The 27,008-nt window shown below is 57.0% G+C and overlaps 1 protein-coding gene across 1 annotated transcript in view; it reads right to left on the reverse strand.

Moving 5' to 3' along the window:
- Positions 1 to 7,061: 7,061 nt before the first annotated feature.
- The window catches only part of OBSCN (obscurin, cytoskeletal calmodulin and titin-interacting RhoGEF), a gene marked incomplete at its 5' end in the record, with an annotated part of 152,916 nt that continues 132,969 nt past the window's right edge, over positions 7,062 to 27,008 (reverse strand). The window contains 28 exon segments of the mRNA XM_081091302.1: positions 7,062 to 7,362; positions 7,502 to 7,651; positions 7,786 to 7,861; positions 7,945 to 8,168; positions 8,288 to 8,527; positions 8,682 to 8,763; positions 9,010 to 9,180; positions 9,402 to 9,524; positions 9,956 to 10,123; positions 10,290 to 10,400; positions 10,666 to 10,746; positions 11,395 to 13,282; positions 13,549 to 13,626; positions 13,759 to 13,804; positions 13,895 to 14,047; positions 14,534 to 14,560; positions 14,691 to 14,863; positions 15,221 to 15,298; positions 15,815 to 15,875; positions 16,564 to 16,764; positions 17,259 to 17,340; positions 17,517 to 17,685; positions 17,807 to 17,919; positions 18,441 to 18,565; positions 18,904 to 19,018; positions 19,681 to 19,869; positions 21,534 to 22,549; positions 25,914 to 25,956. Of these exon segments, the coding sequence (XP_080947428.1) occupies positions 7,185 to 7,362; positions 7,502 to 7,651; positions 7,786 to 7,861; positions 7,945 to 8,168; positions 8,288 to 8,527; positions 8,682 to 8,763; positions 9,010 to 9,180; positions 9,402 to 9,524; positions 9,956 to 10,123; positions 10,290 to 10,400; positions 10,666 to 10,746; positions 11,395 to 13,282; positions 13,549 to 13,626; positions 13,759 to 13,804; positions 13,895 to 14,047; positions 14,534 to 14,560; positions 14,691 to 14,863; positions 15,221 to 15,298; positions 15,815 to 15,875; positions 16,564 to 16,764; positions 17,259 to 17,340; positions 17,517 to 17,685; positions 17,807 to 17,919; positions 18,441 to 18,565; positions 18,904 to 19,018; positions 19,681 to 19,869; positions 21,534 to 22,549; positions 25,914 to 25,956 (6,161 nt within the window). The 3' untranslated portion in view covers positions 7,062 to 7,184.

Genomic DNA, 27,008 nt, shown 5'->3' on the forward strand with positions numbered 1-27,008 from the left:
GGGAGTGGTGGGGAGAGATTAACCAAAGAACTTATATGCATATATGCATAACCCATGTACACAGACAATAGTGTGGTGAAGGCCTGGGGGGTGGCAGTTGTGGGGTGCAGGGGGCAAATGGGGGCGGGGAGGGGGAAGAGAAACATCTGTAATACTTTCAACAATACAGATAAATTTTAAAAAAAGATTGTTTTGGTCTATTTGGGTTCTTTGAAATTTCATATAAATTTTAGAATATTTTCTTTATTTCCGCAAAAATAAAAAATGCCATTGGAATTTTAATAAGATTTTCATAGAACCTATAGATCACTTTGGTTACTATGGACATTTTAATAATTTTTTTCCATTTTATTTTATTTTTTTTCATTTTAACAATATTAACTCCAATTCATGGACATGTGGTCTTTTTCATTTTATATGTTTTCTTTAATTATTTTAAACAATGTTTTATAGTTTTTATTTCAGCTTTATTGAAATATAATTGACATACAGTACTGTAAAAACTTAAGGTGAATAGCATAATGACTTGACATACATATATTATGAAATTATTACCACAATAAGTGTAGTTAGTATCCATCACCTCACTTAGTTACAAAAATCTTCTTTCATTGTGATGAGATTTTTTTTTTGGATTTACTCTCTTAGCAACTTTACAATACACTTTACAGAAGTTTTCACTATAATCACCATGTTGTACATTATATCCCCCAAATTTAATTATCATAACTGGAAGTTTGTACCTTTCGATCACCTTTACACAATTCCCTCACTCTGAGCTCCCAGTTCTGATAAGCACAAATTTAATCTCTTTTTCTATGAGTTTGATGTTTTTTGATTCCATATGTACATGAAATCATGTAGTATTTGTCTTTTTCTGACTTATTTCATTTAGCACAATGCCCTCAGGGTCCACCATACTATTGCAAATGGCAGGGTTTCCTTCTTCTTATGCTGAACAATATTTCACTGTATATATGTACCACATATTCTTTATCCTTTTATCCATCAGTGGACACCTAAGTTGTTCCTTGTCTTGACTGTTTTGAATAATGCTGGAGCAAACATGGGAATGCAAATATCTCTTTGACGTAGTAATTTTATTACCTTCAGCTAAATACCCAGGTATGGAACTGCTGGGTCCTAAGGTGACTGTATTTTTAATTTTTTGAGGCACCTCCATACTGTTTTCCATAGTGGCTATACCAATTTGCTATCCCACCAATATTGCACAAGGATTCCTTTTGCTCCACATTCTCACAAGCATTTATCTCTTGTCTTTTTGATGATAGCCATTCTAACAGGCGGGAAGTGATGTCTCATTGCAGTTTTTACTTGCATTTTCCTGATGATTAGTGATGCTGAGGACGTTTTCATGCACTTGTTGGCCACTTGAATATTGTCTTTGGGAAAAATGTCTATTCACGTTCTTCATATTTAATTGTATTATTATTGTTGTTGATATTAGTTGTTAGAATTCTTTATATATTTTGGATATTAACCCCTCATCAGATGTATGATTTGCAAGTATTTTCTAACATTTCATACATGGAAATTTTTCATTTCATTGATAATTTTTTGCTATGCAGAATTTAGTTTGATATAGTCCCACTTGTTTATTTTATATTTTGTTCCTTGTGCTTTAAGTGTCACATCTAAAAAATCATTACCAAGACCCATGTCAAGGAGCCTTTTCTCTATGCTTTCTTCTACTTTTATGGTTTCAGGTCTTACATTTAAGTCTTTAATCCATTTTGAATTAATTTTTATGAGTGGTATAATATAGCGATCTAGTTTCATTTATTGAAGAGCCTATATTTTTCTCCACTGAGTATTCTTAGCTCCGCTGTCAAATATTAATTGATCATATACACATGGGTTTATTTCTGGGGTCTTCATTCTGTTCCATTTGTCTATGATGTATCTATTTTTATGTCAGTACCATGCTGTTTTGAGTAATATAGCTTGAAGTCGGAAAAAAGCATCCTGCTTTTTTCTCTTTCTCAGGATTTATTTGGCTATTAGGAATCTTTTGTGGTTTCATTCAAATTTTAGGATTTCTTTTTCTACTTGGACATCAAAATTAAAACATCTTTCCATCAAAGGACAGAATCAACAAAGTGAGAAGATACACTATGGAAGGGAAAAAATAATTGCAAATTCTGTATTTGATAAGAGATTAATATCCAGAACATATAAAGAACTCCTACAACTCAACAACACCAAAAATAACCCAAGCAGAAAATGTACAAAGGACTTGAATATACATTTCTCCAAAAGAGATATACAAATGACCAACAAATATGTGAAAAGATGCTCAACATCGCTAATCATTAGAGAAATGCAATCAAAATTACAATGAGATAGCATCTCACACCCATTAGGATAGCTACCATTAAAAAAAAAAAAAAGCAAAGAAAAGAAATGTTGAGAAGGATGTGGAGAAATAGGAACGCTTAAACAGCACTCTGTTCGTTGGAATGTAAAATGGTGCAGCCACTATGGAAAACAGTGGGGTAGTTTCTCAAAAAGATACAAAAAACTGCTGTATTGCCCGCTATCCCACATCTGGATATATACCCAAAAGAATTAAAGCAGGACCTCAAAGAGAGACTTGCACACGCATGTTTATTGTCGCACAATAATTGCTTGAGGTAGAAGCATTGACAAATATCCATGGACAGATGAATGGATAAATAAATGTGGTCTGTTCATACAGTGGAATATTATTCAGCCTGAAAAGGAAGGAAATTCTCACACATGCTACAACATGGATGAACCTTGAAGACATTATGCTAGATGAAATAAGCCAGTCACACACAAAAAGATACAGTATGATCCCACTTATATGAGATGTCTAGAGTAGTCAAATTCATAGAAACAGAAAGCAGAATGGTGGTTGCCAGGGGTTGGGGTTCAGGGGGGGGATAGGGGGTTAATGGGTGTAGAGTTTCAGTTTTACAAGATGAAAAATCGTGGAAATGGTTGGTGGTGATGGTTACACAACAACGTGCACGTAATTAACAATACAGAACTTTACACTTAAAAGTGGTAAATTTTATGTTATTAAGATGCTTTTAAATATTAAAACTTTTGCTCTTTAAATTCTATATTTAAGAGGACAAAAAGACAGGTACAAAGTGGGAGAATACTAGTATATTTGTAAGCTACATATCTGAGAAAGGACTAATATCCAGAATATATTCATATCTCTCAAAACTCAACAGCAAATAAATAGGCCAATTAGACAATGGTCAAAAGACGCGAACAGACCTCTCACCCAAGAGAAGATAAAGATGCAAAGGGAATTGCAGCACTTGCACACGTGTGCCCTTCCCAGAGCAAGGAAGTTTTATGTTCACATGCAAATCTGTACACAAATGCTTAGAGCAGCTTTACCTGAAACAGCCACAAACTGGGAATGACCCCAATGCCCTTCCGTGGGTGAGTGTCTAAAGAAATTGTGTTAAACCAATAAAAAGGAATGACCCATTGACATATGCAACCTCATTCACCAATTGCCAGAGGATTATGCTTGGTGAAAAAAAGCCAACCTCAAAAGGTCAAATCAGGGTTACTCTGTTTATATAACACTTAAAATGACAAAAGTATATCTCTTCTTGGCCTTTGGCTAAGATCAAGTGTAAAATGACAAAAGTATATAAATTCAAGACCAATTGTTGGTTGCCAGGGTTAAGGAGTGTTAAGGGTGAGAAGAAAGTGGGTGTGGTTGTTAAAAAAAGGGGGGTAGTATGAGGGCTCCACTTGATGATAAATATGTTCTGTAGGTTTATTGTATCAATGTTGCTATCCTGGCTGTCTAATTGCACTAGAGCAGCAGTTCTCAACCTGTGGGTTGCGATCACTTTGGCGGTCGAACAACCCTTTCACAGGGGTCGCCTAAGACCATCCTGCATATTAGATATTTACATTACGATTCATAACAGTAGCAACATTACAGTTATGAAGTAGCAACGAAAATAATTTTATGGTTGGACTGCAACATGAGGAACTGTATTTAAAGGGCCAGAAGGTTGAGAACCACTGCACAAGAGGTTTGCAAAATATTACCATTAGGGAACCTGGGTAAGTGATACCTGGGTTCTCTGTATTATTTCTTTTTAAAAAAAATATATATTTTATTGATTTTTTACAGAAAGGAAGGGAAAGGGACAGAGAGTCAGAAACATCGATGAGAGAGAAACATCGACCAGCTGCCTCCTGCACCCCCCCCCCCCCACCCTGGGGATGCGCCTGAAACCAAGGCACATGCCCCTGACTGGAATCGAACCTGGGACCCCCTCAGTCCACAGGCCGACGCTCTATTCACTGATCCAAACCGGCCACGGCTGTATTATTTCTTTCAACTGCATGTGATTCAACAATGATCTCTACACTAATAAAAGACAGACATGCAAATTGACCGTACCGTCCCATGCCTTAAGCCACGCCCATCAGCCAATCAGAGCGACTATATATGCAAAGTAACCCAACCAAGATGGCGGCCGGCAGCCATGGAGCTGGAGCAAGCAGGAGGCTTGGTTGCCCCAGTGATGGAGGAAGCCAAGCTTCCTGCTTGCCACGGCCTTGCTCTGAGCTCCATTCAAAGCAACAAAGTTTCAATTATAGAAGATAAATAAACCCCAGATACCTGCTTTCAGCCGGCCGTGGCCACAGAGCTGGAGCGAGCAGGAGGCTTCCCTCCCGCCCACCCTGGCTGGCTCTGAGCTTCTCTCAAGGCTACAAAGTTTCCATTATAGAAGGTAAATAAATCCCAGAATAAGAAAAAAAAGAAAAGAAAAAAAGGAGAGGCTGGGAGCTTCTGTCGCTGGGGGGCTTGGCCAGCCTGAAAATGGTCCTCAGCCCCTCACCCAGACTGGCCAGGCACCCCAATGGGGATCCTCCACCCTAAAGGGGGTGTGGCCAGCCTGAAGACAGCCATCAGCCCCTCACCCAGGCTGGCCAAACCTCCAGGGGGTGAGGGTCCCCACTGGGGGTGGGCTTGACCAGCCTGAAAAGAGCCATCAGTCCCTCACCCAGGCTGGCCAGGCACCCCAGCGGGACCCCCACCCTGATCTGGGACACCCTTCAGGGCAAACAATCCAGCACCCACCCATGCACCAGGCCTCTATCCTATATAATAAAAGGGTAATATGCAAACTGACCCTAACAGCAGAAAGACTGGGAATGACTGGTCACTATGATACACACTGACCACCAGGGGGCAGATGCTCAATGCAGGAGCTGCCCCCTGGTGGTCAGTGTGCTCCCACAAGGGGAGCTCTGCTCAGCCACAAGCCAGGCTGCCAGCTGCCAGCACAGCAGTGGTGGTGGGAGCCTCTCCCGCCTCCTTAGCAGCACTAAGGATGTCCGACTGCAGCTTAGGCCTGCTCCCCACTGGCAAGTGGACATCCCCCAAGGGCTGCCGGGCTGCCAGAGGGATGTCTGACTGCCAGCTTGGGCCCTATCCCCCAGAGAGCAGGCCTAAGCCAGCAGGTGGACATCCTCCGAGGAGTCCCAGACTGCAAGAGGGCATAGGCCGGGCTGAGGGACCCCCCTGAGTGCACAAATTTTGTGCACTGGGCCTCTAGTCTCATAATAAAAGCTTAATTGAAAAAGCATATAATAAAATATGATGTGACTGTTTAAAATGCAGTACATTTTATTTGATCTTTAGAAACAACCAGCCAATAAAATACTTAAAATAGAGGGAATTTGGGTTTGAGTGGATTTATCAGGCAAGGTTCAGTCGGGAAGAGGGCCACCCCGAATGAGAGACGAGAGGAGAGGAGAGTCATGGGAGGAGTGAGGATGTGGCATGGCCCATGCTATAGGATGTTACCAGGGTGAGTCCTAGGCAAGCCACTAGCTGTTTCACAAGAAGCACTGGTACCGAGTACCAAGGCAGCATGCACAAGGAGACCTGGGCTTTCAAGGAGGCAAGGCCAGCCCAGCATAGACCCAGGAAAGCTGAGCTCCTGGGGGATCTGGAAGATCCATTGCCTCTGTCCAGCCCCAGCAAGTGTCTCTCAGTGTGAGAGTCAGAGCTCTGCTCAACTTGCAGAATTTGATCTCTACAGGATTAGACAAGAGCAAGTCATCCCAGCACACAGCACAGACGAGGTCACCAAAGAAATGCATCCTCCAAAGACAAGGATGAAAGGGTCACCATAGAGCCCAGCTTTCTGTGGACACGGTGAGCTGGGGCTGGGTGAGTGTGTGGTGGAGAGGAAGGAGCGGGCTCACACGCAGGTGCCACAGGGCACCGTGAGGGCCGCGACTGGCGGTGTGCTCACTATGCGTCTGAACAGGAATGGCCAGGGTACAGGAGGTGCCCTGTGGGAGGGAGAACTCCACAGCACAGCGCTCCGACATAGGCCCTGGGCACAGTGGCCTGCCCCTGAGGAGCGCTGGTGTTGGGAGACCACTCCTGACAGCAGGTAGAATCGGAGCTGGTGGAGATCAAACAAGGCGGCACATGCTCATGCAGCCTCAGGACCACACACCTTCCCAAGCAGGACTCCTCTGTGGGCAGCAGGAGCATCTGGCAGGATCGGGGTGGGGGAAACGCCACCGTGGCTCAGGCTCCTCAGCAGATTCTATCACACCTTCCCTCGCTCTGAGCCCACCTCTCCACTCCCTCTGGGTGGCCTGGCTGGTCACTCACCAGGCTCCTCCTGCCTCAGACCAAGAAAGGGCAGCAGTGGCCTTTCCTGGCGGCCTTGATGGAGGATCAGAGGCCAGGAAGCTCACCACGGGAACCATTCGATCTGTGCACCTTGGAGCTCAGGAGTTCCAGTGGAGACGCCTCAGAGACTGGCAGGTGGGCTGGGGCTGAGAGACCAATGTGCCCGGTTGCAATGTGCCTGGGCTTTGATGGGGGGGCGGGGGGCAGGGGGAGGCTCTCTTTGTAAGCCGGTTACCTCTAGTGAGACTGCCGGGACAGGCTCTTTCAATCCATGAACCAAGGAAGGGCAGTTCTGCTAAATGGATGGTTCCCCAAACCCCAGGAAGGTGCAGGGCCCTCACCCTCTTCCCCAAAACAAAACAGTGAAATAGATGATGCCTCATGTGGTTCTGGTTTTTATTAGTGTCTGTGCATATACTGCGTGTGGAGGCCAGGTGTGCTGCCTAACAGTGTGACCCCCCCCCACCCCCACCCCAAACACCGCAGGACCAAGCGCTCAGCACACTTGGGCCAGGTTGTGCTTCTTGTACAGCAGCGCCCGCCTCTTCTCACGCTCTCGCACAAAGGCACGCAGACGTGCCGTGGGGAAGGTCACCGCGGAGGGCTGGGAGCAGCCTGGGCCCTCCTCAGTCAGCCACGGGCACTGCAGGCAGCTGGATGCACACGGCCGGCCCCTGGAGCATGGAGAGTGGTGGTGGTGGTGGTGGGGGGGGGGGGTGTCAGCCTGCTCTGGCCGATGCAGGGCACAGGGGGATGGGCAGGACTGGCAGCTGGGGGCGGCAGGGTGGGGGTTGGGGGACAGGGCCACCTTACCAGGGGTGCGCGCACAGCGTGCTCTGCAGGAAGGCCACGGCTCCCCCGGACAGCCCCGCGTAGCAGCGACTCAGCAAGATGAGCCCTTTGCGCAGGCCTTTCTGCATGTCTCGCGTGCCCTCGCTGCTCACTGGGTACTCAGCGCTCAACCTGCGCGGGAGCGAGGTAGGGGACTCAAGTCAAAAGGGGGTCTGAGGTCATCCTCATGGATCCCACACCAGCCCCCACAACCCCCCCTCCCCCCCGCCCCCCCCGCCTCCTGCCCCGGTCACGCGGTGACTCACATTATGAACGCTGTCACACCGATGGCCCAGATGTCAGTCTGTGGAACGGCACCCTGGCCCTCCAGGAGCTCCGGGGCTGGGAAAGCAGGTGCACAGGTGAGGCCTGGAGGCAGGACTGCGGGAGGGACTGGCTCCTGGCCCACCCCTTACCCCACGCACCCATGGTCTCCACATAGTCTTTGAACCTCTCTGAGGGCAGGACCCTTTCCTGGGCGAGGCTCTGGGCGTTGCCCAAGTCAACCACCTTGAGCAGGTTGTACTCTGTGACGATCATGTTCTCGGACCTGAGGTCCAGATGCAGGATGCGCTGTGCGTGCAGGTACTGGGTGGCGCTCAGCATCTGCCACAGGTAGTCCTTCACCTCAGATTCTGAATAGGAGGCCCTGGGGGCACAGGGGAGGGCTCAGCTTGGTGGGTGGAGGCGGATGCGAGCCAGGAAGTGAGCCTCCGGCATTGTGCCCCTCCTCCCCCAGCCCTTCATCCAAGCCAAGTGGCCCCTCACCGCTCAGCCAGGCAGGGGAGCAGCTCCGGCCCTGAGCACAGCTCCAAGATGAGGACCAGGTGCCGGGGGCTGAGGTAGGCGGCCTGCAGCTGGGCCAAGTGCGGGTTGCGCAGGCCCTTGAGGGCCTCGTACTCGCTGAGCACGGCTGTCCTGTCCTCCGGGCGGTAGGGGATGATCTTGGCAGCCAGCTCCCGTCCACTGGCCTTCTCCCGGCACTGGCGCACCACGCTGAAGCGGCCCCTGGTGAGGAGGCACAGGCCAGGCTACTGAGGGCCTTTCCTGTCCCCCGCGTGCCCTCCTGCAGCCCCTTCCCATTCTCAGAGCTGCAGGGAGGAAGCCCAGCAGGGAAGGAGGGGGTGCAGGTGCTGGAGAGCGGACTGGGGAGCGGCCGCACCTTCGGATCTGTGTTTGGAAGGCGAAGGTCTGCGTGCTGGGGAGCGGCTGGGCTGGCGGTGCAGGGCAGCTCTCCTCGGAGGCTGTGGGAAGGGAAGCCGGTGACTCCCCCTAGCCCCAGCTCCCCAACCTTGTCTCCTCGCACCCCTTCCCTGGCACCCTTTAAACCCACACTTGGCCTCTCATTCTTTGGACCATTTGGGGCGGGAGTGGGGGCAGCATACTAGCCAGAAAAAACCTTCCCAGTGATTGCATGTATTTTGGTGAAGTGGCAGGGCAATTCCAAAGGGACCACCACCCGACACCCACCAGGTCCTGCAGAGGCTCACCCAGGTGCCTGGGCCCTCCCAGGTGGACCTGCTCAGAGGGGCTGCTGTAGGGGCCCATGCCGGCCTTGCTGACGCACGCAGTCCGAAAGGCATACACACCGCCTCTGGAAAGCTTGCTGGCCAGGTAGCAGCAATCAAAGATGTCTGAGGCCAGCGTGCTCCAGCTGCCACCTGGCCACACAGAGCGGGTGAGGGGTAGCTCCAGCGCTCCCCACTCCAGAGTCCCAGGTGGAGAGACCCCTTCCCGAGTAAGGCTGCCCAGGAGCACAGAGGGGGGCAGTCCTTTCCCCCTGGGTGCCCAGAAGCACAGATTGGCTTGGTACTTCCTGCACGCCCCCTCCCTCCACTAGCCACAGGGCCCCCCAGGAGTCACAGCACAGGCACAGCCCTACCTTCTAGGCTGCACTGCACAATGTAGGTCACAGGGCCATAGGACTCCATGGGCTTCCAGACCAGCAAGACCCCATCAGTATACACCTCCCCGATGTCTGGGCGCGGGGAGGACGAGGGGCGCTCTGCAGGGGCCACAGTCAGGGGTCTGAGGTGGGCTTCCAGGGGCGGCCCATGCAGCTCTGAGCCCCTGTCCCCACTCCCGCATCCTACTGTCAGGCCCTGAGCCCACCCTCCCCTGCCCCATAGATTCCAGGGTCCCATTCCAGTGCTGCCTGGCAAAGGACCCACTGCCTCTCCTGCTGGAGGCTCAGGAGGTGCCTGCCTGCCTGACCCATGGAGTGGCCCTCACTCGCAGGCCCCTGCCCACCCCAAGTTCTGGTCAGAGATGCCTCAGCTTGGCTGAGTGGTAGAGCAGGGCACCTGACCCCCTCTAGGGATCAGTGGGGTCTAAGACTAGGCCTGCCTGCCCCATTGGAAACTCAGGGAGGAGGTGATAGCCTGGAGTGGCCCCTCTCCCAGTCCCCGCTGAGCTGGCCTGGCGAGGCCCACACACCTGCCTTCCGGAGGACAGCTGTGGTGGCTGCCGTGCCCAGGGCATTGTGCACGCTGCATGTGTACACGCCTAGGTCCTCAGTGGTCACCACCAGGATGGTCAGAAGGTGGAAATTTTTTAGTGTGGAGGAGATGAGGAGGCGGCTGCTGCTCTCCAGGATGACCCCATCTGCATTGGGACAAAGCAAGCCTGGGGGGCAGCTCAAAACACCCAGCCCCACACCCTATCTGGGCCTCAGTTTCCCTCTGAAAGTTGATAGCCATGAAGTCAAGGAATACCCCCTGCTGTCCTGCCACGCTTCCACCTCCTCCCCGACACCGGGATAGCTCCTTACCTTTATCCCAGGTGGCCTGGGCAGCTGGCTGGGCCGACACTTGGCAGGCAAGAGTCACAGACTGGCCCAGGACCACGGTCTCATCTGCAAGCTCCCTTAGGAAGGATGGCGCTAGAGAAGGGAGGTGGACCAAGTGTCAGAGGTGATCCCAGGCAGAGCATAAGGGCCGAGGTGGGGATACTGGAGAGAAGCCCACCCCACCCAGTTCATCTTCAACACTAGCGCCTCCTCCAGGAAGTGCTCAGTCCCGACAACCAGGGAGCCGAGCACCCCCATCTGGGCTCAAGTCCCTGTGGTTTTAGCTTGCTCCCCTGCTGGTCTGGGCACTGTGGTCTCCTGGGCAGCAGCGGGACCCAGTCCCAGGAAGCACATTCACCTTGGTCTCTGCTCTTCAGACCCGACAGCCGGAAGGAAACTAGGCCTGCCTTTTTCCTAGGGGGACCCTCCTTCTCTGGACCTGCATGGAGGACAGGACCAAGGGAGGTCACACCAAGAGGCTGCCCCTTTGGGCAGCCAGCTGCCTGGCACTGCCATCAGGAGCATGGGAGGAGGACTCTGGGGCCACCTACCACCCTCTGCCAGATTCCCATGTCGCAGAAAAGCCCAGATCCTAAGGGTTTTGGGGGGAAACAAACTAAATCTGCTGAGGAGCCCACCCCTCCCTAGCCTGTCAGCGTCTGTCCATTCTGAGTGGGAGGACCTCTGGCAAGTAAGGCCAGCAGCTCAGGGGTGCAGTGCCCAGAAGTCCTGGCTGAGATCTGGGGTCGGGTGGGGTCAGTGAGGGTCAGGGGTCAGGAAGACTGGCCCGGGAAGGATCCTCTCCGCAAGGGTGTAACCCCTGCAGTTGCTCCAGGTCCCAGCACTAGGTCTCAGAGGCACATGGGAGGGGATGAAACCAAGAAGATGATCTTGGGAACAGAAGCCCATGGGCATGGGGGTGGGCAGCACAGGCACAGGCACAGGCAGGGGTAGGGAGGGCCTCCTGCCTCAGGTGGGCTCCTGAGCTGATTCCTGGGTGTGTGTGCAAGGTGCCCCAAGGTACAGAGGGCACACCTGGCCAGGCCCAGAAGCCCCCATGATGGCGGGGGGTGGGGGGGAGACTCACCTTGAGGCCTGCCTCTCAGGAGGCTGGAGATATGGGCCACTGAGGCCCTCACCTTCTGGCGCAGCCCCAGTTCCACAGGCTCGTCCAGCAGGGCATGCCTCCCAGGGAAGCGCAGGCCACTGGAGGGGGGTGACCACTTGCGCTTCCTGCTGCCACCTGCCTCCCTGAACAGGGCCTCACTGTCCTCCAGCTCTTCCCTGATCTCCAGGCTGGCAGGCAGGCCCAGCCCGCCCTGCCAGGACCACGTGGCCTCTGGGAGCTCAGCCAGCTCCTCCCCGGCCTCCGACGCTGGGGATGGTGGCAGCTCTGGCTTGGGGATCTTCCTGAAGAGCATGAACTCAAAGGGAAGGTACTTGATGTCGTACAGGTCCGACAGGTTGAGGTAGGCAGGCTCCACCTCTGATATATCCAGAGACATGGTGTCTGCTGCCTCCATGTCCCCTGACAGGTCCTGGATCTGCACCAGCGACACCTGGGATCCCCTTCCCCCGCGGCCCTCTGGCAAGGGCACCACGCTGGCCTGGGGGAGCGGGCTCTCGGCCCCTGTTTCGTCCTGCTCCTCCGAGGACTGAGAGGTGGCCCAGGTCATCCGGGCCCACAGGGGTCCCTGTCCCAGTATGCCTCCCGCGTCCCCGCCAAAGGCAAAGGCGCCATAGCCGGCCACCCCTGCGTAACCGCCATGGTGCCCAAGGGAGAACTTCCGTGAAGTCGCCTGCTCCCGAGGCTGAGGTGGGCTGGGCTCAGACTCCCACAGGCCCTCTGTCTCCTGGGCTAGGTCCTTGGTGTCCCGGGAGGAGCCGGGCGCCATGCCAGATGGGGAGGCTGGCCCTGGAGAGCTGGGGGGACGGGGCCTCCCAGGAAACAGGGTGGCCTCCAGCCCCATCTTCGGGCCTGACTGGAGGCTTGCTTGAGCTGAGGAGGAGGGAGCCTGCAGTCCCCGGGAGAGGAAGGAGCCAGGAGCTTGGGGTGCAACAGCCTCAGGGGGATCAGAGCCCTTCCTGGTGGCAGGGCCCCTCTGGGGGTGATAAAAAGTAGCCGGCTGCCCCCCACAGCTGTCCTGGGAGGACCCCTCTTGCTCAGCAAGGCAAGGATCTCCGCCAGAAGATGAAAATGGTCTCTGCCCTTCCCGAGACTCCATTTCCGGGGCACCTGCCACCTCTCTGGGCACGCTCTCCCCTCCTGTTTCAGCCTGGAGGCCCCAGAGGGTGGGTGAGGGGCCCTGCCCCTCACGGCAGGCCTCTCCGGAGGGGCCGGCCCCACGGGGACAGTCGGAGCCCAGGGACTGGCTGGGGCAGGGGCCTCCGGGGGCGCCGGTGCTGGCGCTGGGCGGCTCCTCTCGGGCGGCCGCCTCCTCCAGCGCGCGGTGCTCCAGCAGCGGCTCGCGCAGACCGGGCACGGCGCCCGCGAAGTAGCCGCCCTTGAGCAGGTGCCTCCGCCGCGCAGGCACCCGCCTGCCCGTGGCCGTGGCCGTGGCCGGGGCCCCGCGCGGCGGACTCTGGCCGGCCTGCTGGTAGAACAGGCTGCGGATGACGCTCTGCCGGGGCACGCAGCCCGGGGCAGCTGCGGGCTCGGCGCCCCCGGGCGGCGCGGGCCGGGGCACGGCCTCCTCGGCAGGGCAGGCCTCGGCCTCCTCGGGCAGGCTGGCCGACGGCCGCAGGAACCCTCGCGGGTGCACCAGCGGCGAGTGCGTCACCGGGGAGGGTGGCAGCGACTTGGCCCGGGCGAAGGGTGCCAGCTCGTTGTCGGAGGACGAGGAGCTGCTGGAAGAGGCGCTGGCGTCGCCGCGCAGGTGCCGGGCCACCCCGAGGGACGGGCTGTCCGGCGGGCCCTGGAGCAGCTCGGGGATGGAGCGCATCACCAGGATGGACTTGTAGCTCATCAGGGAGCGCTGGGGGCGCGGGGACGGGGCCATCAGCCAGGGCCCACTGCCTCCCGACTCCGGTGCCCCCAGATGGGGGGCCCAGGAGGCGGGGCGCGTTAAAAGCCCTTGTCCCCATTCCCTACACCCCAGGATTCTGTGTTTGTGCCCCGTCCTGTCAGCTCAGGGATGCCCAGCCCCCACCTCCCTGCACACAGCCAGCCGTGGGACCTCAGTTCCCCCACCTGCCTCCAGGCCCCTCCCTGCCCACCCCTCAGCCATCCGGCCTGGCTCACCTGCCAGCGGCTGCGGGCCAAGAGGAACTTGAGCTGCTTGGTGTTGATGAAGTGGGCCTCCTCCGCGGGCAGGGACTTCTGGGGGGCCCGGGTGAGAAAGCCACGTGTGTGAGGGGAGACCCTGGTGCACCCTACAGCCAGATAGGCCCCACCCTCTTGGCCTCATCTTTCCTCCCTGTTCAGCAGGCCTGCCAGATTCACCCTACTCACCTGGAACCAGGGGTGGGCAAGGCACTGGGCTGCACTGGGCCGGCTTCTGTGGGGAGACCAAGCCAGGGGTCAGGCCAGGGGTCGGCCGGTCCCCTGAACAGGGGATGGGGGAGGAGAGGAGAGCATGCACACTCACTCCGGGACCCTCCGCAGGGCGGCCTTGATAAAGTCCTGAGCATCCGGGCTGAGGTGAGCAGCCACCGGGCTGCTCCAGGACACCCGCCCCTCCAGCACGTTCAGGAGGGTTGCTCGGTCACTCTCGCCCGCAAATGGGGACACGCAGGTCAAGCTGAAAGCACAGTGAGTGTCGGGCCCTCAGACACGACCCCGGACCTCTGGGTCCCCTGGGGTTGGTCGGCAGAGCCCTGACTGGGAAGGCCTCTTAGTTCCCTCAGCGTCCCAGCAAGTGTCTCAGACGTGCCCAGGTGTGCAGGCTCAGGCTGGAGTGAGGATCTGGGCTCAGGCTGCACCAGCAGCGTCCTCAGGGCAGTAACTGCGATGGAGGGCCTCTGGACAAACCAGCCAGACCCTCTGAGGAAGCAGCTCAGCGCTGTGCCTCACGACCCCACTGGGAAGAGCTTCTCGGACAGGGTATGGTGAAAAGCCCTAGGCAAAACCTCTTATCCGAGTTGGCCAACTGCTTGTTTCCAAACCAGCTGCCCCTTGGGTCCCAGGTCTCTGATCTGGGGAGGGCCAGCGGGGCCTGGGAACTCCCATGAGCCTGCGGGTGGGGTCTGGGATTTCTTCTGAGGAGATGGGGCACAGGTCTGCTCACCTGAGGTAGGAGATGACCCCCATAGCCCTGTGGGAACAAAACCACAGCTGTGAGTCACCCAGCCTGGCCCCCAGGTGAGGGGCACGAGGGGAATGGCAGCAGAGAACAGGAGGATGGGCTGTCATGTGGCTTTGTCCCTGGGGGCCCACCCACTCACCAGATGTCAGAGGCTTCGCTCACAGGGGTCTGCTCAATGATCTCCGGGGACACAAACTCAGGGGACCCGTACTTGCTATACTTTGGCTCTGCCATGGTGATTTTTTGGGCAAAGCCAAAGTCGCAGATTTTAATGTCTTCCCGAGCAGGATGCACCATCAGGATGTTGGGGGGCTGTTGGACAGAGTCATGAGTGGGTAAGGCCTCAACCTACGGAGGTGACTCCTGGGGCTGCCAGGTCTGAGGCAGGGGGATAACTAGGGAGTCTGTGAGGAGCTGTTCCATGAGACGAAGAGGCCAGTGGGGGCCGGAGCAGGTTTCAGTACCATTTGGGGGCAGCCTATGCTCTATCAGAGCCACACCCCACCTGCAGGGGCTGCTGGTAAAGTAGTGAGCCTCCCATCCCCAAAAATGAGTAAATCCTGACAGGAAAACTGGAAGTGGTGGGCCTGTGCCTTTCCAGCCTGCAGGCCCCAGGCTCCCATCTGCCCTTCCCAGGACTCTGGGATGCAGGGTGGTTGGGGCAAGTACCTTTATGTCCAGGTGGAGGATGCTGTGGCTGTGCAGGTAATGCAACCCCTCCGCCAGCTGCTGGATGTAGACCTTGACCTACAGTGGCAAAGGCCGTTGTGCAGGCAAGACAGTCAGCCTCGACCGCCCCCCACCCCCACCCCCCGCTTTCCTCCCCGCCCTGCGCCAATCTACACCTCCACTCCCTCCAAGCCTGGGACAGTCCCAGAGGCAGTACAAACAAAGCCTCCCAGACCCCATGAGCCTGGGCACGGCGATTCCTCTGGGCCCTGAAGGTGGGGAGGGTTTGGATGTGTGAAGCCGCCTGAGCAAAACAGGAAGCTTGATATTTCAGGAGAAGGCAAGGGTTGGCCCATTGGCCAGGTGCAGGCTGGGAGAGGGAAGTGGTGAGCTCTGCCCAGGAGGTCTTTGAGGAACTGTGACACTTCGTGAGGCCCTGGAGACCCCAAAAGGTCTCTGAGCTGGGGCACACTATGCAAGAGGGGAGGCTGTGTCTGCTGGGGCAGGAGTCAGGGTGGGGGGCGGGGGAGTAGGAGGCCTGGTGGGTATACATGCAAGCCCATTGGCTGGGCAGACAGCTCAGGCTGCAGTCACCTCAGCTTCTGTCACCACACTCTTCTTGAACAGGCGGTCCAGTAGTTCCTCTGATGAGCACCTGGGGCTCAGGTCAAGGAAAGCTTTGGGGCCTGGAACCCACCCGGCTCCACACCCCATGGCAAGTCTTCTCTTGGGGTGGAAGTGGGGGTCCATGCTGGGGAGGTGGGCCCTCCGGGTTGAGGAGAGAGCTGAGGCCAGGAGCCAGTAGCAGAGTTGGAGTGGAGACATCCTCTACTCTGCACAAAGCCCACGTCCCCTGCAGGGACAGGGGTCGCTGACTGGGGGAGGTGGCGGGGAGTGAGCATGTGACACCCAGAGACTCTCAGCAAGTGGTGGGGTGAGACCCAGAGGGGGCAGCGAAGGGGTGTGGCCCTCCCTCGAGCCTGAGTGGACAAAGTAGGAAGCCCAGCACTTGGGGCTCAGGGCTGCCATTTAAGCAGCCTGACCTCCTGCTGAGAGAGGCCACATGGAGCAGGGGAGGGGCCCTGCCCAGGCGTGTCTTGGACCCTCTGGACGCAACCCTGCCCAAATTCCTGACTCAAGGGGCAGCGAGCTCTGAGGACAGGGCCATGTCTGCGCTGGTTAGTCACACAGCATCGTAACAGGAACGTGGGAGGCCCAGCTGGCGGCCCCCACTAGGAAAGCAGGACCGAGGACACCAGGATCGCAGGCCCGCAGCGCCCGGGGACCCCTGCTCTCCTGAGGCCTGCTCCCTCCTGGTGCTGTTGGGGCTGGGGGCTGGATACAGCTCCAGGACAAGGATGAGCGTTTTGCGCGTCTCAAACTGGTCCAGCAGCCTGGTCACCAGCGGGTGGCTCAGCTCTGCCAGCACGTCTCGCTCCCGGTAAGCCTGGGTGCGCGTCCTGCTCCGCAGGGGGATGAACTTGGCAGCACAAGACATCTGGTTGCCCTTGTGCTGCACCCTCTTCACAAAGCCGAACACACCTCTAGGAAGAGGGAGCCCACGCTGACTCCCAAGACGGCTCCAAGGAGGGAGGTGGGGTTCCTGGAGGGCAGGGGCTGGGGGAGCGGGTACTGGGGAGGCAAGGACTCCCTAGAGGTAGGGTTCCCAGGGTACGGGCTTCCTGAGGATGGGAGGGTACTAGAGGGGGGAGGCGAGGATGGGATGGGTGGGGGGTCTTCCAGGAGATGGGAGCTCCCAAAGGCGGGGTTGCAGGTGATAGGCGGGCAGATTCCTGAGAGAGGAGGATTCTGGGAGGGCAGGGGCTGGGGGCTGGGCAGGGTTCCCAGGCGTCCAGAGAGGACTGAGGGCCTCTGACAAGTGGGGTCCTTAGGAGGTAAGGGTTTATGGGGGACCAGGACTCCAGAGGGCAGGGTTCCGGGGGTTGGGGCTGGGGATCCTGGGCTAGGGACTCCAGCAGGCCAGGTTTGGGGGACTGGGCAGGGATGGGGGCGGGGCTCCTGGGGATGGGGGAGATACCTCCCAATCTCTTCCTTGACTTCGTAGAAAGAGTGCAGTTTTCTCCGATAGCTTTGCTTCTCCGAGCCCAGCTCGCTGGCCCCTATAGCCAGGGAGCAGTCAGTTGCCAGTGTGGACAGAGATCACCACCCCCTCTCACTGTTCCCCAACTCTGTAGTATCTGCGGGGCAGTTCCCTGTGCCCAAGCCTGTGGGAGCCCACAGGACCCCACGCCAGCAGGAAGCCGGACTGGGACCTGGGAAGGGTTCCCTGATTCACCTTCGTGCACCAGCAGCTCCGCCTTGCACAGCACCTGGCCGCCAGCGTTTTGGGCCAGGCAGGTGTAGACACCGGCATCGTGCTGGGCCACATCCCTCAGCACCAGGGAGTAGGTTGTCCCTTCCTGCTGCTGGCTGAGCCGTGCACTGTCCACCAGCTGGACGCTGTCCTGGAGGCACAGGTGGGGGGTGACCATCAGCCCACCCTGCCTTCCGTGAGTGACACGCCATGTCCAGTGGGGATTTCACTCTCCCTCCAGATACAGGGCCCCACCCCACACGCATCTCTACCTTATACCAGGTCACTGTGGGCTGCGGGTTGCCCTCGATGACGGCCTGGAATTCCGCTGTGCTGCCTCCCTGTGCCTGCACATCCTCGATGGTGACCTGCATGGACGGGGGTCCTGGGGGTACAGAGAAAACCGTGGGGAGAAGTCCAGGCTGCACAGCACAGCCGCCCACCGCAGCCCACACTGCAGTCTGTGAGCGGGGGCCTGCATCATCAAGACCCCGGTGGGCTGGCAGGGACCCAGGTGCCTCAGGCGCCCCAGGCATCTCAAGGCCCTGAGACCCTCAGGGTGACAGAGCCCCTTGGCCTCCCAGGTGAAGGCGGCCCCTCCTGATTCGGCGCAGGCTCCGGACAGTTAGGAGGTGCTTCTGAGCACCGTCTCCCCGCTTGGACCCGGCTCTTGGAGGCAGGCACACAGGGCATGCTAACTTAGGCTGCAGAGAGGACATCTAGGTCCCTGCTGCCTGTGCTCCCCTCCCAGGGATGCCCCTCGGAGGGGACTCAGGGGCTGGGGTCGCAGGGGCTGGCCGCAGCAAGCTGACACACATCTGGCCACAGCAAGCTGACACACATCAGATGGCTCCTCCGTGCAAGTGTCCCCCAGCTGACTGCCCGGCGGGCACACACGTAGCCTACTTGCTGCGGCACCCAGGTCGCTGGCTTTGTACACGTATGTCCGGTGCATGGTTTCTGTGAACACATGGCTGCAGACATCCCAGAGCTCAGTGGCCTCTGTCCCTGGCCAGGCCGCGCTCTCCATCCTGGGGTCATGCAGCGGGGTGAGTTGTCTGCCACCCATCCACTTCTGGGGTTGGGCACTGACCCTGGTGGTAAGATGGGCCCCTGCTCCACCCCCACCTGGGGCTGCAGCAGACTGCATGGGAAGGAATGCAGAGACTGGGGCCCAGCCCTACATGTGGAAGGGCTCCCCGAACACCTCTCGCCCCGAGAGTAACCTCTCCTCCTTGTACTGCCCTTTGGCTGGGGTGGGGCTGTTGAGGAATGCCCTGGGGTGCTGTGCGCCCACTTCTTACTCCTCCTGCCCTGCTCGCAGACGTCCCCTCATAGAAAGCCCCACCCAGTGTGCCAGGGACATTACCTGATGGGCACCATGCGTTCGTGAGCCGCCGCAGGAGCCCCCGGGTCCTGATCCTGGCTCCCAGGAGGGAGAGACTCAGGCACCTTCCTGGACTCTGCTGGTGGGAGGCCAGGGCCTAGTGAGACAGAGCTTGGGATGCACTGGGGCTGTCCCCAATGACATGCCCCTGTCACCCTCCAGGGCACAGAGGGTGGGAGCACAGGCAGAGCAGGGGCGCAAGGGTCCGTGTCCCCAAACCCGGGACTCTTTCCGCGCATGTGCACCTCCTCCAGGCACCCACCTGTCCTGGCCGGGAGCCCGGGCCACCAGCCCTAAGGCTGCCCACCTCCCCCACACCCCATCCCACAAGGGATGCGGCACTTGGTGGAGCGGACCCCCTCGGCAGCATCCCTAGGGTTGCATCTGTCAGGGGCAAGGTATCCTCCTCCTTCCTCTCCTCCTCCCCACCCCCTCCTCTCCTACCCTGAGCACAGGGTGCCCAGGCTACCTACCGGGGCTCTGACTCAGGTCTCTGACACCCAGGACAGATGTGCTCAGGGTGGGAACCTCCCTGAACTACCTCTCCCCTGCCTAGTTTCGTAGATGGGGGACAGCCTGAGCAAGGGGTGGGCCTCGCCCAGGGCCCCCGTGCAAGGATCCCAGTGGTATCTGGGTCCCCGGGTTCTCCCACTTCACTCCCATGGGATGAGCACCCATGGCGACCAAGGCTCGGGTCAGCACAGAGGAGGGGCCTGGGAGCAGGTGGTACGTGGCCGTCAGCCTGGCACTGGGCCTCACCAGATTCATCTGCAGCCTCAGTGCCTAGGAGCCGGGGGCTGGCCTCCTGGAGAGCAAGTGGCTCCCTGGGGCCCAGGCCAGCGTGGTCCCCTGCAGAGGTTCCCGGAGCCTCCAGGCCCACCAGTGTCCTCTGGACAGAAGTGCTCTGGTCCACTTGCTCCAGAGCAGTTGGGGGTGGGACAGCAGCACCTATGGGAAAAGTGGGTCAGCCTGTAGGGGTGAGACATGGCTGAGGACCTGAGCAGGGGCTTCAGGAAACCTATCTATCTCAGTCCTTAGAGATGCCCAGGTAAGACGAACAGGCTGCCTTTCCCACCCACCACTCCTCTCTCAGGAGGCGCTGGAGGTGGAAGCCCGAAAGAGAAAGGGGCCTGGGAGTGGGTAGAGACGGTGCCCAGGGCACTGAGAGCAGAGCCCCACCACTCCTGCACTTGTGCCCAGATGCCTCCAGGAGAACGCCAACTCCTCAGGAGCAGCTGAGCATGGTCACCCTCCATGTGCCCCGTCTGCCCCAAGGTCTCAGCTCTTGCCATCCCTTCATCCTGTGCTGACCTCCCTCATGGCTCACTCTGGACCCCAGGCCCAGTGGACCCAGCCCCATAATATAGGGAAACCTGCAGCCAATTGAGGGGCCTGGGCACCCACAAGGGGTGGGCTCCCTTACTGCCCTCCCATAGCAGACCCTCTCCCCCACCCACAGAGGGCCTGTCTGGCCCAGGTCACTGCCCCTTCATCTGGCCCTGCCCTGGCCTCCAACACAGCCCACACCTCTTCCCACCAGACCCTCCCTGCCCTCAGCCTTGGGTGCAGCCCCTTCCTCCGCCTGGCTGCCAGCCCCAGGTGGCATCACTGTAGTTGGAGAGGTGTGCCCAGTCATGCCCACTGCTCCATTCCCAGCAGGTCCCCTTGCCTAGAGCCCTCCCCTGCCCCAGGACCCTCTCCAGCATTAAGGTACCCACCCTGTCCTTTCCCACTCCGAGGAGGACCCCCCCACACACATCACACCCCCATTGTCTGTCCTGACAACAGCCTGGCTGCACAGGGGCAGGAAGGCCTGCCTCCACCCAGGGACTTCAGACGGCCAGGACCCACCCCAGGCTGCAGCAGAGGGGGCCTGGGCTGCCACTGGTTGGTCCCCAGAGCTAGGTCTAGAGGGCCCCTACCGCCCAAGTTCTAGAGCCACTGGAAGAAGCAAGAAGGAGCAGAGTACAGGGTGTGGGAGCCAGTTTATTATCATCATGGAGTCAACTAGCAGGGGCTGCTTCCCACCCAGACCCTGGCCCATGCTGCAGGGGAGGCCTGGAAAGTCTGCAGAGGGCACCCAGTGTCCATGGGAAGATGTCCCCCTAAAAGCCCCCACTGAGATGGGGCAGCCTGGGCTTGGGACAGGGGTGTGCCACAGCAAAGAGAGATGGGAGGTCACAGCCCAGACCGAGTCTACCTGCTGTTCCCCCACAGCTCTCAGTAAATCTGGGTTACAGCTGTGCAGACAGTGTCCTCAGCTGAAGACCCCAGGAGGACAGGCAGCTGAAGTCCCGAGTTGCTGGAGAGCAGGGGGGTGGTCAGAGCACATGTCCTGAGGTGCTGGCTTCAGGCCCCTCTCCAGAGCTCAAAACTCACAGCAGCTGTGAAGCAGGTAGGTACGGTGCCAGGCAGGGTCCTAGGCCTCAAGGCCATGCCCCTCTTTCTGCTGCTCTCATGCAGCCCTGTCAGCAATAAACTGGCTCTGAGAGGGTCAATGTCTCACCCCCCAGCCGCCTGTGACCTTGAGGGTCGAGGGTCGCAGCCTCAGCCCTGGGACGGACTGGGGTCCTCATCCCTATCAGGCCGAATGTGCAGGGTGACTGTCTCACCCACTGTCCCAAAGCTGACCGTGTGGGTGGAAACCTCCGTTTTGAAGCTGCTCTGGCCACTGTCCACAGAGCGATGGACTTGGGTGCAGAAGGATGTGGCACCCCTAGCCCGGGAGACACCAACAGGGCGGAAGACCTGGGGCCTCGACAGAGCTGTTCCCTGGGGCAAGCAACTGAAGAAGCCAGGTGGGGCTCGGGGGCCTGGTGGACGCCACACGTCGAGCAGGACGGGCTGTCCCACAGTGGGCTCGCTGATTTCTCTCTGGAGCACCGAGACCTCACAGGGTGGGTCGTCGGAGACACTGGGCACGGGGCTGCTGCAGCCGAAGGTCTCCCCTTCCTGGGGCATGTAATCCTCCAGGTCAGCCAGCGTCAGCACACAGCCATCGCGTGTGAGGATCTTGGGGTCCCAGCCTCGAAGGTCCTCGGCGCCCAGGGGCTCCTCCATCAGGTGGACACCTCTCCCCTCCTGCACCTCCAGGGGGGCCTCCTCTTCGGTGGCCCCAGGAGGGGACAGCTCATGGGTCTCCAGCCCAGCGTCCACACAGAAGACTCTGCCCTGGGTCAGGGGCTCCTGAGTCAGCAGCTTGTTGTTGGAGTTGTTTGTGTTGGGGTCTCCTCTGGGGGTCCCACCAGGAAGCGTGAAGAGAAACCCCGCTGAGCTGCCAGGCACCTCTCTAGCTGGAGATGCACCCCTTGGGCCTGTTTTCTTCACCTGGACTTCGATGGTCTCCTCGACCTCCACCCACTTGGGCCTGGGCCCAGTGCCCCTGGGCAGGGCTGGCGTATGGGCTCCGGGCTCTGTCACGTACAGCGTGGGTACAGGGGGCTTCCAGCCTGGCTCCTCCCCTGGCCTTCGAAGTTGGCCAGCCCCTGGTGAATGCAGCAGCTCAGGGGCTGACAGGCCTGACCTGGGTGAACTGGCAGGGTGCCGGGAAGGCGAGCGGGAGGGAGACTTGCTGGGGGACTTGAGGCGGCCACGCGGGCTCTTCACCACGGTGGTGATGGTCTCCTCTCTGCAGGGAGAGGGCCGAGAGGAGATGGCACGGAGACCTGCAGCCTGGCTTGCCACCCATGCCACCAGCACATTCAGAGCCAGCAGGAGAGATCAGGTTAATGTACCAGCAAGCAAAGGGTGAAACTACATAAGCTCCTACACATGCACTTGAGCCCAATCTCTGGAACCCCCAGCCAGAGAGCCAAAGAAACAAACGCAGAGTCTCTTCTGGTCAACCATGGCCTCTGGTGCGCAGACCTAAAATAGTTGAGGCATCACTGCATCACACAGGTGCCTCCAAACCCCAGACCAAGTCCAGTGTGCAAGTCCCTGTGGGTAGTATTCCCTGTTCATAGCTGTCTTATTTTGGATGCCGGTCCTCTCAGAGCTAATGGCCAGTGTGCAAGGACAGTGCCCCAGAGTCCTCCTTGTCTGTCCCACCAGTGTTTTGTGCTTTGTATCATGGGGTGGGGGCCCAGCAAGCTCTCAGAGGGCAGGTGCCTCAGTGATCTTGAGTTAGGGACAGACTGGGCAGTTGATGCCACAGGTGCAGGTATGAGGAGGTTGTCAGAGCCCTGACCTGCAGTCTGGGTTCCTGGCCTCTTGGTCTGGTGGTGTGAGGCTGGGCAAGGACACTTGGTCCCGGATGTGACTCTGCTGTCATAGGCTTTGTGACCTCAGACAAGCTCTTCCCCTTCCTGGGCCCCATCTTCCAAACAGGGAGTGGGGGGAAAAGAAGCAGAACTCAAGGCCAGTTGCATGTGGGTGCACATGGGGTGCTGATTGGAGACTTCAGCAGCACTGGGGGATGGGTCTGGCCCCCTTTTATGGGAGTGGACAAGACTCAAAGAGGCTCAAAACTTTCTCAGGACCAAGAGTCAGAAGCCCACCAGTCAGCTAGGTCCTCCTCGACCGTCCAATGCCCTGACCTGGCTGGGTGCTGAGGGTGAAATGAGGAACAGGCAGGGAGAGCAATGGGCTGAGTAACACACAGCTTTCCTGGGCCCCAGGACCTGCATTTCCTCTTGGGCTCAGGCAGAGGGACTTGGTGTGCTGTCGTCAGCTGCCTGCCTGATAAGAGGTTGTCTCTCTTTCTCCAGCTTTGCTTTTGTCTAACTCAGGGCTCCATCCAGGAACAGTTACCCTCAGGCATGGACCCAGAGATTTGTGGCCACACCTCAGGGTGCAGAGCAGTTAGAGGTCCTGCCTCCTCCAGCCCTCACCTGGAAAGGGGAAATGCTATCTCCACTTCACTGAGGAGAAACTGAGGTTTGGAGTCAGAGCCTACTCAGGGCCAAAAACCTGCCTTCTTGCCCCGCACTCAGGTCCAGAGATCAGAGTCTGCCCAAACATCAGGGGAACCTGGGCCAGGTCCCATCTGCTGGCCTCATGCTGCCTAATTGGCTAAGAAAGGACAGTGGGTCAGGTGGAACTGGGAAACTGGATCACTCCTCTAAAAGGCACTTCCACCCTGGCCGGTGGTGCTCAGTGGTTGGAGCGTCAGCCCATGACCCAAAGGTCATAAGTTCAATTCCTGGTCAAGGGCATGTACCTGGGTTGCAGATTTCATCCCTGGCCCTGGTCAGGGCGCATGCAGGAGGCAACTGATTGCTGTGTCTCTCTCACATCAATGTTTCTCTCTCTCCACCCCCTCTCTCCCTCCTGTCCACTCTCTCTAAAACTTAATGGAAAAATATCCTCAGGTGAGGATTAACGAAAAAAATAAATAAATAAATAAATAAATAAATAAAATGCCACTCCCACTACTGGGCTCACTGCTGCTCCCATGAGGGCATGTGGGCATCCTGCTCTGAGGCCATTGGTACAGCATGTGGGGCTTCCAGGTGGTAGTTTCTCCAAGCCGGTTGCTTTTCCATACTCCTGGCTCCCCGGTACCCTCACTGTGTGGTGTGCCCTGTAGGGGGCATGCTGTGCCAGGCAGTTTCCTCCCTCCACTTCTCACGCTGAACGGGTAAACTCCTTGTGGGGTGAAAGTTGCTACCACCATGAGCCTGGAATGCAATGGACTTTAGGGTACCTGGAGTCACCTAGTCCAGTCTCCCATTGGCATGAGTCCTCTCTGACACTCCCCATCCCCCCACCCCCACCCCCTGCCACATAGGGCTGCCTGGCCCATTTCTGCTCCTCATTATGTCATCCATTAAATGTGAAAATAACAATGCTCCTCTCATGGATGAAATGTAGAGTTGATCTGTGTAAAGCTGCAGAGTAGTTGCATACCTCCAGGGATGGGGTGCTCATTGCTGCCCCAGGCAGCCCCTCTATTGTGGGGTGTCGACCTGCTTTGTGGGAGGAGGAAGGAAGTCAGGAAGGTTAACCCAGGACCTTATCAAACGTGTGAATATGGGATTCTCTAGCAACATGACTAACTGTAGGCCCTTTAAGAGGCCTGAGGCCCTTGGGGAACTAAGAGGTTGCCATCCTGGAGTTCTCAGTCACCTGGCCTTAGGAAACGATCGCCTTTCTTGCCTCCTGGCTTTTGCAAGCTCTTCCACCACATCCACCTGCACACATCTCCTATTGGAAGTCCTTCCAGATTGTCCAGGTCAAAACCAACCCCTCCCTCATGGCTTCAACTAGCTCTGGACCTCTTGTGTTATTTAATTATCAACAACCATATGTCTTTTTTTTCCAGCTTTAAAGGCTTGGAAGAAGAAGGACAGTGGGTGTGGCACCAGGGAAATGGGTGCTTTGTTAGCTTAGAATCACAAGCCACCCTGAGAAACCCTCTTTTCTTTCCTGAACCTCAGTTTCCCCATCTTTCAAATGTGAGGGTTGGACTTGGAGATGTCTAAGGGCTCCAGAGCTATTGTTATGCTATTTTAATTGAAGTCAAACCAGTGAAAAGTTAAAGTTCAGTTCTTCATTTGCATTAGACACATTTTAAATGCCCAATAGTCACATGCAGCTGTAGTAGACACTGTAAACTTGTAATATTTCCATCCTCACAGGAAATTCTGTTGGACAGCAACACCCTAGATCCCAGGGTGTTGAAGGGTAGAAACATGCCTCTAGCCCAGCAGGACACAGTTGTCAGTCCCAGGTCTACCCTAACAGGTGTGACTCTAGGTGAGACACTGTGGAGTGTGCAGAGTAAGTCTACCCTCCTGAGGCAGTGCAGCCACGGAGAGGGTTCTGAGGCCCTGGAAGAGAAAGCTGAGTGTGAAGGCAGCCAAGTCCAGGGGAGTGAACTCCCTGGCAGTACCTGCAAGGTGCTGGCAGTCTGTGTGGCAAGCACAGACGGTGAGGGCAGGCAGTCAGGCAAGCAGGTGCCAGACCACACGGGCAAGGTCCGGGTGGGTTAGTGGGCATGCAGGTGGCACGGCAGTCAGAAGGAAGGTTAGAAACACGCCTGCACTTACATGATGACGGTTTTCTTGGGGACTTTAGTCTCCTGCTCAGTGACTACAAAGAAAACAGTCGGAATAGCGAGGGTTACAGATCAGTCAGCACGTAGGGCCGAGCTAGCTAAGTGGCATGGCAGTGTAGTAGCCCGCTCAGCTTAGCAGCACTGGGTCCAAGCCCTGCCGGGCCGTGTGCCCCAGGGACACTGTCTCATCTTAGAGCGCTAGTTCCCTCACTGAACTGCTGATCTGTCTGCCTTGAGTGGTATGGCAATGCATGCTCCATGAGAGCAGGACCTGTCCCTCTTGAGGGTCTTGCAGAAGCTTCAGATAAAGCAAGGCCCTTTCCTAGGCTGCCCACACAGAATCCCAGCTTCTCCTTCAGCTATGTGCCTAGGGAACCCTGGGAATTTGTCAGGCCAAAGTCCTGCTTCTCAGACACAGAAACGGAGGTCTAGAGAGAGGGAAGGAATAGCCCGTGGCTGCACAGTGAGCAAGCAGCCAAACTAGAACCAGGATAGCGGATGCCCATTTTACAGGGAAAAAATCCCCTAAAGACCAAAGGTGTCTCTAGGAGAGAATGGCTGGAGTCCTGGAGGAGGCGAATCTGAGCTCCACGGCTGGAGGACACGGAGGCCCATGGAGCAGCCTGCAGATGCCTGGGCCACCCAGGTCTTCTCACAGGAGCGCCTAGCTTTCCTCCTCCCCGGAGCAGCAGGATAGGGCCTGTGACTCCTGTCTTGTGATGGGGGACCCAAGTCCCAGAGACAGAACAGGACTTGTCTGGGGCCAGGCAGCAGTTATGCTAATCATCTTAAGGCCTCTTTTTCTGCAGCTTCTGGGCGGGGTCAGGCTTGGCTCAGGGGTGTCCCACCCAGTCTTGCCCACCTGGACAGCAAGGATGCCACCGGCTACCAGCTCCCTCAAATCTCAGCATCCCCTCTCACTGTCCTGTGTAAGTTGAAGGGGAGGCTCTGCTTTGCTGCAAAGCCACATGGAGTAAGGCTTTGCTTTAGGCAACCAAGAGCGTTTTAGACTTGTCTCTGATTAGGTGCATGTGAATTAAATGTACTAGCTGAGTCTCTGTGTGTGCACAAGTGTGTACGTGTGTTC

Source organism: Myotis nattereri (assembly GCF_964212035.1).
Source record: "Myotis nattereri genome assembly, chromosome: 5".
NCBI classification, from domain to species: domain Eukaryota; kingdom Metazoa; phylum Chordata; class Mammalia; order Chiroptera; family Vespertilionidae; genus Myotis; species Myotis nattereri.